The 17,839-nt window shown below is 49.1% G+C and overlaps 1 protein-coding gene across 1 annotated transcript in view; it reads right to left on the minus strand.

Annotated features, from left to right (window-relative positions):
* Nucleotides 1–16,910, minus strand: part of Radil (Rap associating with DIL domain) — a 68,440-nt gene extending 51,530 nt beyond the window's left edge. The window contains exons 1-2 of the mRNA XM_076923548.1: nucleotides 16,801–16,910; nucleotides 9,493–10,091 (exon numbers count right to left, since the gene is read on the minus strand). Of these exons, the coding sequence (XP_076779663.1) occupies nucleotides 9,493–10,027 (535 nt within the window). The 5' untranslated portion in view covers nucleotides 10,028–10,091; nucleotides 16,801–16,910. The remainder of the gene's footprint in view (nucleotides 1–9,492; nucleotides 10,092–16,800) is intronic.
* Nucleotides 16,911–17,839: the final 929 nt, after the last annotated feature.

A 17,839-nucleotide genomic window follows, 5' to 3' on the forward strand; every position in this document is an offset into this window, starting at 1 on the left:
TATCACCAAACAGTCTTGGTGGCTGAGCAGGAGAATCATGAGATTGAAATCAGCCTGGACTACATAGTTCCAGGCCAGCCTGGGCTATGAGACCCTATCTATAAACAAATGTCACCCACTTACAGATTAACTTTTTATAATCAGATTTTCTCTCCTAAACAGTGGGTCCATACCATAGGACTCCAACACTGTCACCTTGGATGTCTCAAACTTTGCCATTTAAAGAAAACACTTGGGTCAGCAAAATGGCTTAAGGGTTTGTAAAAGCACTTGCTGCATAAGCCTCGGGACCTAAGTGAGATCTCCAAACCCAGGGGATTGAAAAATGATTCCTGAAAGTTTTCCTCTGACCTCCATGTGTGTGCCATGGCATGTCCATCAGAAGTACGTGATGAATGAATGAATGAATGAATGAATGAATGAATGAATAATAAAGAATGGTTCCTCCAACTCTCCCATAAGCTGTTTCTCTCTCTAATCCCCATTTAGAAAATCGAACCTCCATAGACCCTGAATCCTGGGCTTCATTCTTGGCGCCTCCTTTGTTCTTGTTTTCAACATCAACTTTGCCAACACTGTTGGTTCTCCTCCATCCACTTCTCTCCAGCTGTAACTGAAGTCTAAGCCACGTGGCACTGCTCTGGTGAAACTTCTCCTGTCAATCCATTACTGACCTTCTCAAAGTATTCTGGCCTCAGGATCCAAAATGGGCTTGTGCGTGCTTTAGTGGCCTCTTGTACTTTGTCTAAGTCCAAAGTAACTCCTTGGCACTGCCACTTCCAAACACTGACTGCCTGGCCTTGCCGTTTGTTTCTTCTTATCCCTGGTCTTCGAATAATACTGTTCCTTTGTCCAGAATGTTCTTCCTGCTCCACCCTTCCCTTCACCTGGTATGTATGTTATCATCTTTCACAAAGGCAAGCTTAAAGTTCGTCTCTTCAGAGAGAACTTCCTAAATCCATAACTAAATCATTTTTCATAGTGCTTTGTAAGGGGTTTTTGGTTTGGTTTGGTTTGTTTGTTTGTTTGTTTTTGTTTTGGTAAAGGGGATTGAGCCTTGACCCATCTAGGCAAATGTGTTATTACTAAGCTGCACCACCAGCCCCCAAAATATTTGCAGTTATGTTTCCTGATAGATATGTGTGTGTATATGTGTATGCATGTTCCATGTGCACGTGTGGTGTGAGCACACATGTTACATGAGTGGTGTGCCTGTGTAGGAATGAAGGCACTTTGCCTTATTCTTTTGATTCATAGTCTCCCTCCAAACCTGAAACTCACAGTTTTCAGCTAGGTGACAGCACTGGGGTCACAGGCATATACACAGGTTTAGTCAAGCCTGGCTTGCTATGAGAGTTCTGGGATGCAAGCTCGGATCCTCATGACTGTGCAGCACGCTTTCTCACCCCTTGAGTCATCTTTTCAGCTCCTTGAAAGATTTTTTTGGGGTGGGAGGTAGGTTCAAGAAAGGGTTCTCTCTGTGTAGCCCTGGCTGTCCTGGAACTCCCTCGGGTAGACCAGGCTGGCCTCAAACTCAGAGATTTGCCTACCTCTGCCTCCCAAGTGCTGGGATTAAAGGTGTGCACCCCGCTGCCTGGCACCTTGAGAGCTTTTGTCTTCATTGCTATTGCCGATAGATGTGTTTGCTTGTGAACTGCCCTGTATGCAGCAGCACATCGAGGGCCTGACCCAGGAGTTCCTCAGTGTTAGCTAGCAAATGAACAAGAGTGAAGCAGCCTTCTCACCCTGTCACCCTCACACCACTATCCAGAGTAACCATCTGTCAGTGCTGAGAGAGCCCTGGCCCTGACCTCATTGCTTTGAGAGAATAGTTCCTTTTTACATTATGTATTTGTGGTAGGCTGTGAACTGCATGTCCCCAACCTCACCTCCTTTGTGTTCTACTACAGAGGCTGGGAAGCCAATGGATTTGATGGTCCCAATTCTTCTGCAGCTAGAGGCAGACTTGGGGCACAACTAGCTGTTACCACAACATGTATACCCAATAGCACTTGAGCACATTAAGGAAAAAAACTTAGAACCAATAGTACCATGGGAACTAGCGGATGTTAACATGGTTCTGATGGAGTAATTACACAGTGAAGAGGTTATTCTTATTAGAAATGCTTCAAATGGCTAATGGGCAATGTGGGGTCTCTACTAATTTCACATTCACAGCATTGTTCTTATGGTACCTGCTTCAAGGCAGCTCTGGAAAAGGATCCTTCATCTGAGGAGTGGCTCAGTAGATAGAGGGACTTTGGACCTCAGATCCGAAGTACAAAAGCTGGATAAACACGGCGACCCCTGTGATCCCAGTACTCAAGAGACAGAGACAAGAGATGCCAGGAACAAGCTGGCTAGAAAGACTAGCTGGGGCTGGTGAACACGGGATGCCATGAGAGGCCTTACTTACTGAAAGAGAGGGACTGAGACCCAGAGTCAGATTCATGCATCCACATGAATGTACACACATATGCAGGGATGCGCCCACACATACATATGAATATACATATACACACCACACTTATACACAAAAATGTAAATAAGCACTAATTATGGCTGAAGTTTTGTGCAGTAGGAAAAAGTATTACAGTATCAGGTCACTGGGGCCAGAGAGATGGCTCTGTGTGTGGTTAAAAGCACTAGCTGCTCTTTCAGAGGACCCAGGTTCAATTCCCACAACCCACAGAGCAGCTAACAAGAGGATGTAACTCCAGTTCCAGAGCATCTGATGCCCTCAACTGGCCTCTGAAGGCAGCAAGTATGCATATGGTATACAGATATACACATAGGCAAAACACCCATACATATGAAATTTTTTTTTTTAAAGAAAGAACATTTTAAAGCAGTTTGTTACCAGCTGGGGCTGTGATTAAGTGGTACAGCTCTCATCTAGCATATATAAGGCTGTGGGCTTGGTCACCAGGCCTACAAATCTGTTACTTTGTTAGTAGACTAGCTACACAACTGCTGACTAATGAACGGAAAAATATATCCTTCTCGGAGTATTAACTCAGTGTCACTGAAACAGTCAAGAGGTTCTAGAAAATGTAAGTTAAGAGTTGTTTACTTCATAAGTTACAAGTGGCCCATGTCAATTGTAAATACATGTTCCTATTTGAGAATCCCAATTTGTGCCAAGTGCTAAGGAAAATGGAGAATTTTCAACTTGGTGAGGAAACTGAGGATGAGAATTTTTCAGTATTCCTTACATGTATACACACACACACACCCTCAACTGCATACCTAAGTGACATTCCCATTCCCAGATCCATGTGCTACCACATGGAAGGGCCTGGAGCTCCCCAGGGGCAGCCCATTTCCTATCCACTAGCATACAGTTTCCTCAATGTCTGAAATTCTTCCCTAGGTAAAAGCTGTCAGAATCAAAATGGAATCACTTGTGTCTAACTTTAATAGTAAAGTTGGGGTGTTACAAGAGAGGACATCTCTCACACATATCCATAATAACAAGACCATTCCAGGAGACTCTGCCAGAACGGCAACCTTCTACAAAGGCTGTTCCCACTTCACCCAGAAAAAAACTTCTCAAGGACATCTGGTCAGCAACTGCTTCTTATCTTGGACTGCTGCCAGCCTATTGCAGCTAAGGGTGACCATTTCAAATCACCGCTTGCAAACTTTTAAGGGGATGTTTTCTAATTAAAAGCTCATTTCTTTGCCACCTTAAATGCACATGTGACTTACTATGACACTTTCAGTCCCACTGCAATGTCCATTCCCAATCAATCTGTCTTTGGAAATGGCTCAGGAGGTAAATTAAGGCTCTTGCTGCCAAGTCTGACCGCCTGAGTTTGATCCCCAGAACCACATGGTGGGAGGAGAGAACCAACTTGTACAAGGTATCCTCTGACCTTCAAATTTGTGTCAGTGTGCACCCCCTCCCCAAATAATAAATGTAATTTTAACAAATTTAAAAACAAAGAAAATTGGGCTGGAGAGATGGCTTGGCGGTTAAGAGCACCGACTGCTCTTCCAGAGGTCCTGAGTTCAATTCCCAGAAACCACATGGTGGCTCACAGCCATCTGTAATGGGATCCGATGCCCTCTTCTGGTGTGTCTGAAGAGAGCAATGGTATACTCATATACATAAAGAATCTTTTAAAAAAAAACAAAGAAAATTGTCCATCTGTCTGTCCAGCAGTGGCTCATGACAGTGTGATGGGATGAATGTACCTCCCCTGCCTCTGGTGTCTTTGTAAATTGATGTAAATTGTTTCAGACTACTGAAGAAAAGCTCAAGTTGTTTTGGTTTCCACCATGTCCTGAAATGAGCCTACCACCAAGTACCCACTAAAAGGAGGCTGTGGAGAGGCAGCCACTCTCCGATGAAAAGAACCACGGCAGCCAAGCCCCCTCCCACCTTCACCCAAAGACAGGAATTACTCAGAAGTCAGATTCAAGGTGTGGATGGTGCTCACCTGTCATCTGAGTGCTAGGAAGGAAGGGACAAGAGGATCAGGAGTTTGTCTCCACTACACGGCAAATCTGAAGACAGCTGGATTACATGAGACCCTCTCTAACATCTGATCAACAGTGGAAGATAAGCACTCAGAAAGCAAATGAGCACAGGAGGTGGCTCCTGAGGACAGACACAGAAGACACAGCTGGCACATAGAAGAAGCAGTGGCTTCACTGTGGCATGTTCCTAGAAGTCCCCATGCTGTTGCTTGCATGGTAACAAAGTTCACAAGAAGATACAGATTTAGAGCCAAGCACTCTGTGTCTATGTTAACTTCCCATTTTCTGTCAGAAAATGCCCAACCTAGAATTTTGGGTACACATGAAAGCTATGACCCACAGAGGATCTCTCTCCTCCAGTGTGTATGTCTCTCTGTCTGTCTCTCTCTCTCTGTGTCTGTCTGTCTGTCTGTCTGTCTCTCTCTCTCTCTCTCTGTGTGTGTGTGTGTGTGTGTGTGTGTTCTCAAGTATCTGTGTGAGCTTGTGGAGGCCAGACCAGAGGTTGGCATCTGCTGTCTTCAGCTGTTCTCCAGTTTATGTTCTGAGACGACAAGGTCTCTCACTGAATCTGGAACTAGATGCTTCACCTAGACTGACTAGCCAGGCTGGGAAGCTCCTGTCTCCATCTTCCAGCACTGAAACTATGGCACATGCCACTATATGCAGCTTTTTATGTAGCTGTGGGGATCCAAGCACTTTACTGACTGAGCCATCTCCCAACACCCTCCCACACACTTCACTGATGCCAATAAATGTCAAGCACCACAGCAGACTTTTGATGGGCTGCTCTATGGTCACAAGTCCAGTGTCTGCTATCATGGAGTCTGTAGCCTCAAATCTCAATGGTCCTAAATGCTTGCCTTTTTATGGAGAAGACACCCAAAGCAAAAAATGCCATCCTGTTCTGGGAAGGGAACCCATCTAAGGCTGAACAGGAAGAGGTCCAGTAAACAAGCTTCAGTTCCACCCATTCCCCATCCTCAAGATACTGAGTTCCCAAGGTCTTCAGCCCTCAAAGCATTCTGGGTCACAAACCTAATGGCTGCAGGTAGGTCCCAGCCACCTGCTTGACCTCCAGGGTAAGATGTCAGGGTAACAAAAGTGAATCGTCCATTGAAGTGTAAAGTGGGGCTCTCAATGGAGGGCAGGTCTTCCCACCAGTAGATGTGTGGCAGGATGTGGAGACATTATTCTTAGAATGCAGGGAGTCAGCCTGGGGTTGGAGGGGCTGCTCCACACACTAGTATACCCAATACACCTCCCACAGCAAGGCCTTCCTCAACTCAGGAAGCTGAGATAGAAAGATCAAGGGCTAACTTCACGCTCCATAAGGAATAAAGGGCAGTAGGGCCAAAGCCAGGCATAGTGACTCGGAGCTGTGATCCTAGCTAGTCAGGAGGATGAGGCAGGGGGATCACAAGTTTGGGGCTACATAGTGAAACCAAGGCCAGCTTGGGAAAAGTAATGAGACCCTGTCTCAAAATAAAATGAAAAGGATCTGGAGGGCTGGAGAGATATTTCCATTGTTAAGAGAATTTACTACTCTTCAAGAGGACCCGATTCAGTTCCCAACACTCAAGGCAGCTCACAGCCGTCAGTTATGCTTCAGGAAACCCATCCTCTCTTTAGGCCTCCACACATGTGCACACATACAAATTTAAAAAACAATCTTAAAAAAAAAAAAAAAGGTATATCTTGTTCTGTGGTAGAACAATCAGGGCATGGCTCAGTGGTAGAGGCCCTGCCTAGAATCCCCCAATGAGGGGCTGGGGTGTGGCTCAGTGGTAGAGCCCCTGCCTAGAATCCCCCAGTGAGGGGCTGGGGTGTGGCTCAGTGATAGAGATCAGCCTAGCATATACAAGCCCCTAGTTCCATCTTCAATACCACACTTCACACACACACAGAGAGAGAGAGAGAGAGAGAGAGAGAGAGAGAGAGAGAGAGCGCTCCCAAACAGTCCTGCTCTCCTCACACTTGCTCTTCCCATGATTATAAGCAAGACTTATCCTTTACTCTTCCTAAGGTGCTGACAGAAACCACATGGCCCTGCCATCACTCTCCCAATAGTGCATGCAAGTGACTGTCATCTTTATCTCACTGACAGGACACAGAGCCCTCTCCTCATGGCACAGGCCGTAAATTCCAGCCCCTAGGAAACTATGAAGAGCTGCCTTCCAGCCCAGTGTGTTCCACCTACACCTCCGCCTGCCTCCCAAACAGGCAGCCCATATTTTGATAAGCTAGAAAATCAGGAAATCACCACACAAAAAAAGCAATGTTTGTGGGAAACAGAGCCCAAACCTGACAAAGGGCATTCCCATGGGGGCACTGCAAGTGCCCCAGTGATTCACTAGAAGCAGGTGAGCTGCCAGCTGGAGCCTCAGTCCCTGCTCCCCAGGCCTCAGGCGTCTGCCATCCTGGTGCTTCTAATGTTTAGGCCGGAAAGAAGCTCCTGAATGCAAGCCCACAGCAGCAGCCTCCATCGTGGGACCAAGAAGGGGGCTGGGCCCAGCTGTGTGATGCCTTTAATCCCAGTACTCAGGAGGCAGAAGCAGGCTGATCTCTGTGAGTTCAAGGCCAGCCTGGTCTACATAGTAAGTTCCAGGCCAAGTCATCATTGGGTCTCTGTGCTGTGTGTTACCCGGGTGCCTGTTACAGGGACATCTTTTGCTCCCCAACTGAGCCAGGCTTGCTCTTCTCTTTACATCTCCCTAGGCCTAAGCAGAGGCTCTATAGGATGCTATAATGCTCAGTAAGAAGCATGGACAAAGATTGAGGCTGTAGCTCAGTGGCAGAGTGCTTGCCTGGCATCAGTGAGGTCCTAGGTTCAATTCCCCAGGACTGCCAAAAAAGAGAGTGGGGAGGAGGAGCTGCAGCAGGCTGGGCATTCCCCTGACAACCAATCTAGCATAATCCTTGGAGCGCTTGCCCTGGCCAGAGGCACATGCACCTTCATCACACCCGGAGAAGAATGGCAGCCAGGAAAGTCATCCCTTGGGCTGGGCCTGCTTGGGCAGTAACATGACCCCCTATGGCCCAAGAAGTGGGTCACTCAGCCTGACCTATAAAGAAAGGACTCTTTATTGAAAAGGTTTTCATAGCCACCAAGGGAGAGAGGCTGTGAGCTGTGGAACTTCCTCTGGCCTGGCCTCGTGTGAGCACAGTACTGAATGAGGTAGACATAGTACATAGTACACTCACAGCAGCCAGCAGCCGGCAGCCGCCACTACACAGGCTTGCCAAAGCTCTACCGCACCCAGGTGACAGAACATAAGGACCTAATGACAGACAGACCCATGCACACAGGGCACCAGCAGCAGCCCCTCTGATGATCTCATCAGGCCTGTTCTGTGTAAAAGAATGTCCAAAATGTCGCTGGAGGACTGAGATCTCAGCTCAGTAAGAATGCTTGTTATGCAAACATGGAGACCATGTTCAAATCCTCTGCAGCATGTAAAATGCTAGGTGCAGCTTTGTGTCTATAACCCCATCATTGACAGTGTCACACAGACCACTGGGTGTTCTGGCCACTAGCCTAGCTCCAGGCTCAGTGCAAGACTCTGCCTTAAGGGAATAGGGAGGAGAATGATTTAGGCAGGACACCTAAAGTCCTCCTATGGCCTCTGTGTTCATGGTTACACACACCTACACATACACCACACACACATCACACAAGCAAATGCAAAACAGCGTAATGCTCCACACACCAATATCAAAGTCCTGGGTGCAAGTGCCCATATGTGTGCATGTGTGTGTGTGTGTGTGTGTGTGTGTGTGTGCGTGCGTGTGTGTGCGTGTGTGTGCGTGTGTGTGTGTGTGTGTGTACGCCCACATCTGCATGCATATGCAGCTCCAGCCCATGCCACCTCTTCCCTCAAAAACCCTGTTGACCTCACAGAAAGATCATACACACACATCATGGGGCAAGGAAGGGTCTTGCTTTGCAGCCTAAGCTGACCACAGACTCTCCGACTTCTTGTCTTGGCCTCCTGACTGCTGAGAGGGCTTCCTACCACACCTTGGCTACAGGAAGTCTCTGAAAACAACATGTGGGGGCCTGGCAGATGGCTCACTGCAGAAAGGCACTTGCTTCATACGCCTGAAAGGCCAGAGTTGGATTCCCAGAACCCACTGTGGAAAGAGGGAACTGACTCCACAAAGCTGTCCCCTGACCTGAGTGCACTATAACATTGTGTATCCCCCACCCCTCACACACACACACTACTTTTTAAAAACAAGGGGTCAATGAGATGGCCTAGTGAGTAGAAGTGCTTGCCGCTAAGTCTGACGAGCCGATGTTGGTCCCAGGACCCACGTGGTCCAAGGATACTGACTCCCAGTTTGATTTCTAACCTCCACACCACACACATAAAATAAACCTAAAACATTTCTTGAAAAAAAGTTAACTAAAAACTAATCTTTGGGTAATTGAAAAAAATAAATTCTGTCAAAATAACAAATTTCTTTCCACTACTTGAATAATGAAGCAAAGAACACCAAACCACCAACCATGTCCTTGAGGCCAAGAGTAAGCCAAGCTGCCCTGCTACTAAAGCCCACAAGAAGTGTGACACCCAACTGCCTCTAGGCCACCCAAGGTACTGCCAGCCTGCTGCATCTCCTCCTGCAGCCAGTTAGCACCGGAGTCCCTTGGACATGGCAGTGTCATGAGGGCCTGTGAAGATCCTTCCGAGTCTTTCAGCCCAGCTGCCCTAAGATTCCTAACACCGTCTGAAAGGGCCAGTGGAAGGTCAACAACACAGAACCCACGGGTCTCTGGGACTAAGGGCTGGATTTGGCCTAACACACTATAGAAGGTAGCAGGAGCCACTGAAACGGGCCACCAGGTGTCTCACAGTTAATACATGTCCAGCAAGGTCAGCCAGACCTCTGAGGATGACAATGACTTCACAGCCCCTGTTTCCCACCTTCCCCCATGTTCTGCTCCCTCTGCCTGTCACCCTATATCCATCCTTCCTCACCCAGACCCACGCACCCCTTCCTCACCTGCTGTGGTGGTATCTACATCCCTTGCTGCCAGCTCTTCCACATCAGACTTCTTCCTTAGCTCAAACCTCCTGGACAAGCCTTCTCGGGGTTTCCATAACTCCTGGATCAAGAGGGGCTTCTCATTGTCCCCAAACACCCGGAAGCACTGGGCCTGCCATCGCTGCCCAGAGTCCCCAGCCTGGCCCACAACATCACACAGCACATACTGTCCGGCACACTCAGGGTCCAGGGCATAGCGCTCCAGTGCCTCTTTCACCAGCTCCTGAGCGCTGGAGGCGCCAGTGGCCAGGACACTCTTATAGTGGGTGCCGGTACAGACACTGTCCCCAAACACCTTCAGGACCCCGGGGGCTGAGAGCTGCGTGGAGAGCTCCGAGGGGTCATCACTGGCACCTAGGCTGCAGAAGGTGGAATCCAGGTCACGATACTTGTAGCTCAGTGTCCGGGACAGCATAGTGGATAGTAGCTGGCTCTGTCGCTTCAGCTTATTCTTGGTGGGAGGAGACATGATCAACTGAGTCCCATAAAACATGGTGGGTGTGTCTTCATGAATAAGCACTGATGCTTTCAACCAGTGGCTGGGGAAAGGCTGGAGCCTAAGAGGACAAAGTGATACAGGTTAGGGCCAAGTATCAGGGACATCAAAAGCAACAGAGACACCAGTCTGACCAGCAGAGGAAACAGTCCTGGGCCATCCTGGCATCCATACCACCTGGAGCCAGACCCCAGCAATGGTGCTGACAAGTCAGAGTCTGTGAGGTGCAAGGGACAAAGCAGGTCTGATAGACTGAATGCTTCCAGGGAAAACCGCTGGCAGGAAGCAGGAGGAAGTCCTAGTAAGCTGTAACTGCCTTAGAGCTGCATGATTTCTGAGAATTGCTGGGCACAGGAGCAGGTGGACAGGGGACAAAGCACACAGTATCTGTAGGCTGGTTCTCTGCCCTGGGGGATACACCCACCATCTAGCCATGTCAAAGCCAGAAAAACAACAACAAACAAAAATCAAGCCATATTCAACTTGGGAACAGAGCCCTGACCCTGTGTGAATTCAATTTTGTCTATGCCAGTCTATTATACAAAAGACAAAGCTCGTCTCAAACACAAGCCGATCTGGGGAAATGATCACAGCCACAGCCATAAAAAACAGTAATGATAATAAAAAGTCCCAGGCCTGGGACTGGGGAGATGGTTCAGTGGTTAAGGACACTTGCTGTGTGAGCATGAGGACCAAAACTCAGATCTCCAGCACCCATGGAAAAATCTGGGCACGGCTATGCATGCACCTATAAACTAGCAATGTGAGGGGTAGAGACAGGAGGATTGCTAGGGCTTGCTGACTGCCAACATAACCCCAGGCTCAGCTAGAGACCCTGTCTCCAAAGAATAAGACTGGGACACCTAATGTTCCTCCCTGGCTTCCATATGGGCAGAGGTGCACATGCACGCATGCACACAGGCACACGGGCACACATGAATGCACACAGGCACAACACATACACATTAGAAACACAAACCCCAAGAAAATGCTGCTCCCCATGATTTGGCAAGAGGAAACCGGTCTTGACTGGAAGAGATCCCTGGTGGAGGAAGTTGGTCCCAACTGAAGAGATACTTCCCTACGACTGACGCTGGGCTCGTCCACTAGGCCACGAGGAACAACACAAAGAGAGCCTCCAAGGCCAGTGGAAGCATCCTTGGAATGTGCACATTCCACCCACCACCTTCAGCCACACAGCCACCCAAGCCCCTCTAGAGACAGCCTGGCTCCCTAGGAACTCCCAGGGAGCAGGAAGAGACTGTGTATTGCAGAATTGTAATCCTAAAGCCTGTGATGTCCTGTGGGATTTAGAGATGGAATTACCCATCTCCCTCACCAACAGTCTGCAGGGGCTGCAGAGTCCAGAGAAGGAAATGGGGACTTTCAGCTCTGCCACCAGACAGGATGAAACAGAAAAGCTGCACACATTCATCTCCTGACGACCACACCGGACTCCTGCACCACAGACAAAGGCAGATAAATTGGTGAGCCAAGAGGAGTGTTTTCTAGAAGGATCCAGACAAGTGTGTCTAACCTGCAACCTTGGGGCCATATGCAATCAAGGATGGTTATGAAGGATGCCCAACACAAAACTGTAAACTTATTTGAAACATGCGGCGTTTTGGTGGTTTGGTTGTTTAGCACAGTGCTTTAACTGTCTGCTTTGCAGATGACATCACATTGCAATGTCAAAAGGTTGAACACACTCGCTAGTGACTCAAGACCCAGAGAAAGCACCACAGATACCTGCCACATTGAGTCCAGCTAAGTCACTAACTTCCACTTAAGTCCCCAGTCTCCACTCAACCACATCGTTATGGGTTGGAGAAGTGGCAGCCTAAAGCAGAAACACCCAAGGAACTCTGCAAAAGACTCTCAGGGGCTAACAGGACGGCCCAGTGGGTAAAGACACTGGTTGCCAGGCCTGTTGGACTCAGTTTGACCCAGGGACCACGAGAAAGAAGAGGGAGAACCAACTCCCAAAATCTGTCTTCCAATCTCTACATATGTGTCATGGTACGTGTACATATGCAGTACATGTAAAATAAATGACTATTCAGAAAGAAAGATTGATTGTTTCTTAGGGCTGGAGAGATGGTTCAATGCTTAAAGGCATGTGCTGCTCTTGCAGAGGACCAGGGTTCAGATCCCAGCAGCAGCATGGCATTGCACACCCATAAGTAACTCCAATTCCATGAGATCTGATGACTTCCTCTGGCCTCTGAGGACAGGAGGCACGCATGTGTTGTACATATCTGCATTCAGGCAGACACTCAGACACATAAAGTAAATCTAAAAACAAAACCCAAAATAAGTTAAAAAAAAAAAACAAAACTTTTAGGTAAAACAGAGCATGTGGTTCATACTGACAATCACATCAGCTGGGAGGTGAAGGCACCAAGACCAGAAGTTTAAGGTCAACCTAGCTACTCAGAAAGTTCCAGGCCAGCCTGGGGTACCAGAGACCTACTCTCAAACAAAGCAAAACAAAATAAGACAAGACAAGACAAGACAAGACAAGACGAATCCTCAGTGAGCCAGATGTGGTCATGCCTAGACCGTGATCTTGCAATCCCAGCAACTCAGAGGCGTTAAGGCAAGAGAATCCTGAGTTGGAGGTCAGACAGGACTACACATCCAGTCTGAGGCTACAAACACAGCAAGATCTAGTCTCAAAACAAAGACCCCACAGGGAGCCAAACAATGCAACTGCCCAGACCACCAAAGGACACTGAGAATCAGATTTCTTTCCGATCCTTTCAGAGGCCTCTCCCCACCAGCAGCCCCACCACCAACAAAGCTGAGAAGGCAGGCCCCCACACCAGTCCTCCACAGCCTGCTGACCTAGGTGCCGGGCATTGTGGGAGGAGTCAGAGCTCTCCCAGACCGGCCTGTGAGTGTTATACCCTCAAGCTAGAGCTCTGAAAACTAGCAACTGCCCTGTCTCTAGTTCCTACCAAAGCCCACTGCCCACCAATAATGTATGGACCAGCTTTCTGGAGACTTGAAGTTGTCTATAGATAGCTGGGATCCAGAGAAGGTGGACAGAAAATGTGAACAGAAGGTTCTTGTGTCTCAGTGAAGAAAGTTATGGAGGGGTCAAATAATTGTGTCTCTCTCTTCCCCTGTGGTTCCTGTGACAAGCGTCTCCAGCAACAGCCTAGAACTGATTGTGCTCCCCTGCATAGGACTGTCACTTAAACCACAACAAAAGCATCTTCAAAGAGCTGGCAAGATGGCTCTGTTGATGCGAATGCTGGCCCTGTAATAAGCAGAAGACCTGAGTTCAAATCTCTAACACCCACATAAAAAGCTGGGCGTGGCAGCCAGTGAGTGCCTGCAACCTCAGCACTGGGGATAACATCCGGGCTCCAAACACCGTGGCTCCTCTAGCAGAGATGTCCCCTGTGCTTCACAGAAGCGGCTGGAGAGAACGGAGTGCTGTGGAGGCACTGTCATCTGAGAATGTGTGCTGGACAAGAGGCTTCCAAGGAAGAGGCAGGGAGACACCGAAAGCTCCCAGCTTCTGTGGTTCTAGCCTCTCCTTGTGTGGGTACCAGTACACACATCCCCACACACTCACATGCATATCTCTCTCTCCCTCTCTCTCAGTGCACTCACACAGCACAGTCAGTGCCTTCACATGCAAACATGGACATTAAAGTTCCATGCCCAGAACCCATGTGAAAATCCAGGTCAGGGGGAATGAAGACAAGAAGATCTGGGATTCCTCTGCTGGGCAGTTTTATAGAGTCCGAAGCCACTGAGTAATCCTGTCTCAGAAACACACAGTGGACAGCTTATGAGTAATGTCTCCCAAGACTAAGCTCCAGCCTCTGCATGCATACACACCCCTTCCTTGGAAGTCTCTAGACCAGAACACATTCTCAGATGACATGGCCCTCCACAACACTTCTTCCCCCCTGCCCCCAGCCACTTTCCTGTAGCACAGGGGACATCTCTACATCTCTGCTGGAAGATCCAAAGTCTAACCCAGGTGGACAACAATGTGGTCTCAGTCACTGAAGCCTGTGGCCGGCCACAGAAGCCATGGCTTCTGGAGTCTGTGTCCAGGAGTAAACATAAACACAATGTCAAACTGTCCTCAGACTGGAGGAATGTCACAAAGTAAACTCCAGCGTTTAAAAGGCCCAGATCCCACGCAGAAGTGAGCGGGCATCTCATGCCTAGGCTGTACATCTTGAGCAGGCTGGTACAGTCTAACTGTAGATCTACAGTCTAACAAAACAGGAATGTTAACTGGGCATGGCGGTGCATGCTCTGGAGGTAGACGCATGAGGAGCTAAAGGTTACCCTCAGTTACCCAGGCCAGCCTGGGCTACATGAGACATTGTCAAAAAGAGAAAGTGTGAGGAGGAGAAAGCTGGAAGCTGGTATGGTTCTCATATATAATCCCAGCACTCGGGAGGCTACGGCTGGATTGCATGGCAAGGCCTGCCTGGGATATATGGAGTTCCAGACCAACTGCGACTAAGAGACCCTATCTAGAAGAGAGTAATGGGGCCAAAGATGTAGCTCAGTTCCCGGCATGCGTGAAGCCTTGGGTTCCTTTCCCAGCACTGCATAAACCAGGCAAGGTGGCACATGCCTATAAATCCCAGCACTCAGGAGGTAGAGACAGGACAATCAGGTCAAGGTCACTGGGCCATCAAGATGGCAGAGGTGCTTGCTGCCAAGCCTGACGTTCAGTTTCCACATTTCATACGCTAGCCAGAGAGAATGGACTCCAAAAAAGTTGTCCTCTGACTTTCACAAGAGCACCAATTAAGCAGGTGCATGCATATACAGAGTAATGTTATTAAATTTAAATATTTAAAAAATCTATAAAATTTAAAATGTATATGCATAGTAAAAGAATAAATAAATCAACATAAAGTTTTTTTAAGGTTCAAGGTCGTCTGTGGCTATGCAGTTTGAGGCCACCATGGGCTACACATAGCCCTGTCTCAAAACACATAAATAAATAAGAGGAAAGCGAAATGGAAAAATGCAAGTACATAACTGCTAGGTCCCCTCCTAGGGTCTCAGGGTCACAGGGTACAAATTGGAACCTCAGAAGTGGCCCCTCCCTCCTGTCCAGAGGGATTCTAAGACAGAGTTGAGAAACCTGTGAAGAGCAAGAGATGAGAGGACCTGAGTGGACGTGACTCATTCCTCTCCCTCTCCCTTCTCAGCTGCCCAGAAACCCAGCAAATGCCCAGCTTTCGCTTCTTTGAGATTTTCCAGGAAGTCCTTTTGTTTTTATGACCATCCTCCCCACGGCCACTAAAGAGTGGGCCCTGAGGGTGGCCACCTGCTTATATGCCACTTTCCTTCCTAATCACAGAATCAAGAGTGTAGCCTGTTTGTCCAAACAGGACAAAAATGTTTCTCAAAAGGTCACTTGGAATTCAGGGAAAGTCCTACAGAGGAGAGCACGCCCTGGGTAACCAGATCTGTTTTTCTGGAAGTATGACCTGTCTTTTCCTCTTTCTGTCTCATTCTCGCCTCTGACACACAAACATTTGAGGACAGCTCAGGTCCCAGAGAGTCAAGAGAACATGCAGGGCTCTCGTCTTGGCTGCCTCAGAAACTGTCTCTTTTCTCATTCTCCGTTTCTGCTTTTAAAAAAAGAAAGAAAGAAAAGAAAAAGGAAGGAAGGAATAAAAAATAGAAAGAAATGGAAAAAAGTAAGGTTAAGTCACAGAGACCAAGCAGGCAGTGAGGTCAACGACGGCTGACATGGGTGGAGGGACGTCTCTGTTCCAACAGGGACAATGTGGAACACATTATCATTCCAACAGAAGAAAAAACGGAGCAGTCAACTTTGCAGGCGGCGGCGCATTAGCCTCCTCCCCTCATCCACAAATCCTATCTTTATGGCTCCAGCTGGAGGGAAGCTTTAAAGGCGAGCATAATTCAATCAGGTTTCATTTGGCCACTTAGCAAAAAGGGACTGACTACTTCTCCCAGTAGGATTAAAGACAAGCTCCTCTCCGGAATGCACAAGAGGTGGCCCGAAGCACCGAGACACCAGTAATCAAATTCTTTTTGGTAATTCAGATTAACCAAACACTCGACAGGCGACAGAGGCTGGGCCGGGCAGGTCTGCAGCCTGTCAGGCCCCCATCCCAGGGCTCCCCAGGGACAGAAGCCAGATCCCTTTGAGTGCCTCGGAGCTCCAGCTCAGCATCTGTCTCAGGCGCGGCACTTGTCGGGGGACTGGCTGGAAATGATACAGAAATAGCTAGAGAAACAATGCCTCTCGCGGGCACACGGGTGGGGAGGAGACACGATGCGGGACGGGTGTAGGCGGGGGTGTCACCACCATCCTGGTGGGAGAGTGCGGGACTCCCGCCTTGAGCTCTTTCGAGATGTTCCAGGTTAGATTGCACCTCCAAGGCACTACCAGGTAAACTGAGGCCTGGAAAGGTCCCTCTGCCACAAGTGACGGAACCCGGATCGCCCCTGGAAATCCACGGGGCCACGCAACCCGCGCCCACCCGGCCTTCAGGTGCAGCTCCCCCGGGCCGCTCCAGGCCCCGTGCGCTCGCCGGTTTCCATGGCAACCGAGCAAGCCTGCCTCTATCGCGCCCGGACTCGCCGCGGGGACCGTGACCAGCGCGGCCCCGCCCCAGCGCGTGCCCCGCCACCCGTGTTTCAGCCCGCGGTCTCTGCGCCCTCCGCGGGTCCCCGCAGTGGCTCAGCGGCACCTCCTGGGCCATCCTCGGCCTCTGCTGACCTTCCTTCTCGCGCCCCGCACTCACCTCAGCGCAGCCCGTCAGCTGCGTCCCCCGCGCGCGGATCCCACGCCCGCCGTTAGCCGAGCTGGCTCCCGGCTCGAGGCGCCTCCTGCCGGCCGCGCAACGGACGGGGCGAGGCCTTCGAGGGGGCGGGGCCTCTGGGGGCGGAGTCTGTAAGGGCGGGAGTCGGAAGAGACTAACAGAAACCTGACACCTCAGCGCCCAATGGGCAGAGACGGAGCTTCGAGTGGGCGGGGTCACATGTATTAGGGCGGGCCTGGCCGTCTGAGAAAGATTAGCTGTGCGCTAGGGCCCCCTCCTGGTACCCAACGGTAAGGAGGAGTCCCTAAGAGGTGTGGCCTCTAAGTGGGCGTGGCCTCGGCGAAGGGGCGGGGCTAGCTGCCCAAAGTCGGTTCGTGGTATCTCAAGGGGCGGGGTCTCAGGAAAGAAGGGCGTGGCCTATGCTCTGACCAGCTACTTTGGAGTTGTATACTCTTAAGATCAAGTAGGCGGTGTTTGGCCTCCACGCCAATTAATGGACAAAGGTGGAGGAGTGGACAAAGATGGACAGGTACAAAATTGTGTCACTCAATATGAATATGCATAAAACTGATTAGGGACAGGGAGGCCAGATTTCGTTTTATTTTATTGAATATATTTTTATTTATTCATTGACAATTGCGTATGTGTATATAGTGTATGTTATCAGTATTTAACCCCAGTTCTTTAATTTTAATGTATTCTTTGTAGAATTTTATTTTATATTTTAAATAGGGTCTCATAGATCCCAGACTGGCCTCAAACTCCATGTGACCAAGGCTGGCCTTGCACTCCTGATGCTGTTACCTCCATTGTCCTTGTGTTGGGATAGCAAGCTTGTACTACCATGCCTAGTTTATGTAGTTCTGGGGATCGAACCCAGGGCCTCAAGTATGCAATACAATTGCTGTACCATCTGAATCACTTTAGACCTAAGCAGCCGGAATTTTAAAAACCAAGTCAAATGATGGCAGACTAGCATGTAAAATGGGACCAAATCAGTTCTAGGTCTTTGACCCGAATG

This window comes from Arvicanthis niloticus, chromosome 24, assembly GCF_011762505.2.
Source record: "Arvicanthis niloticus isolate mArvNil1 chromosome 24, mArvNil1.pat.X, whole genome shotgun sequence".
NCBI lineage: Eukaryota > Metazoa > Chordata > Mammalia > Rodentia > Muridae > Arvicanthis > Arvicanthis niloticus.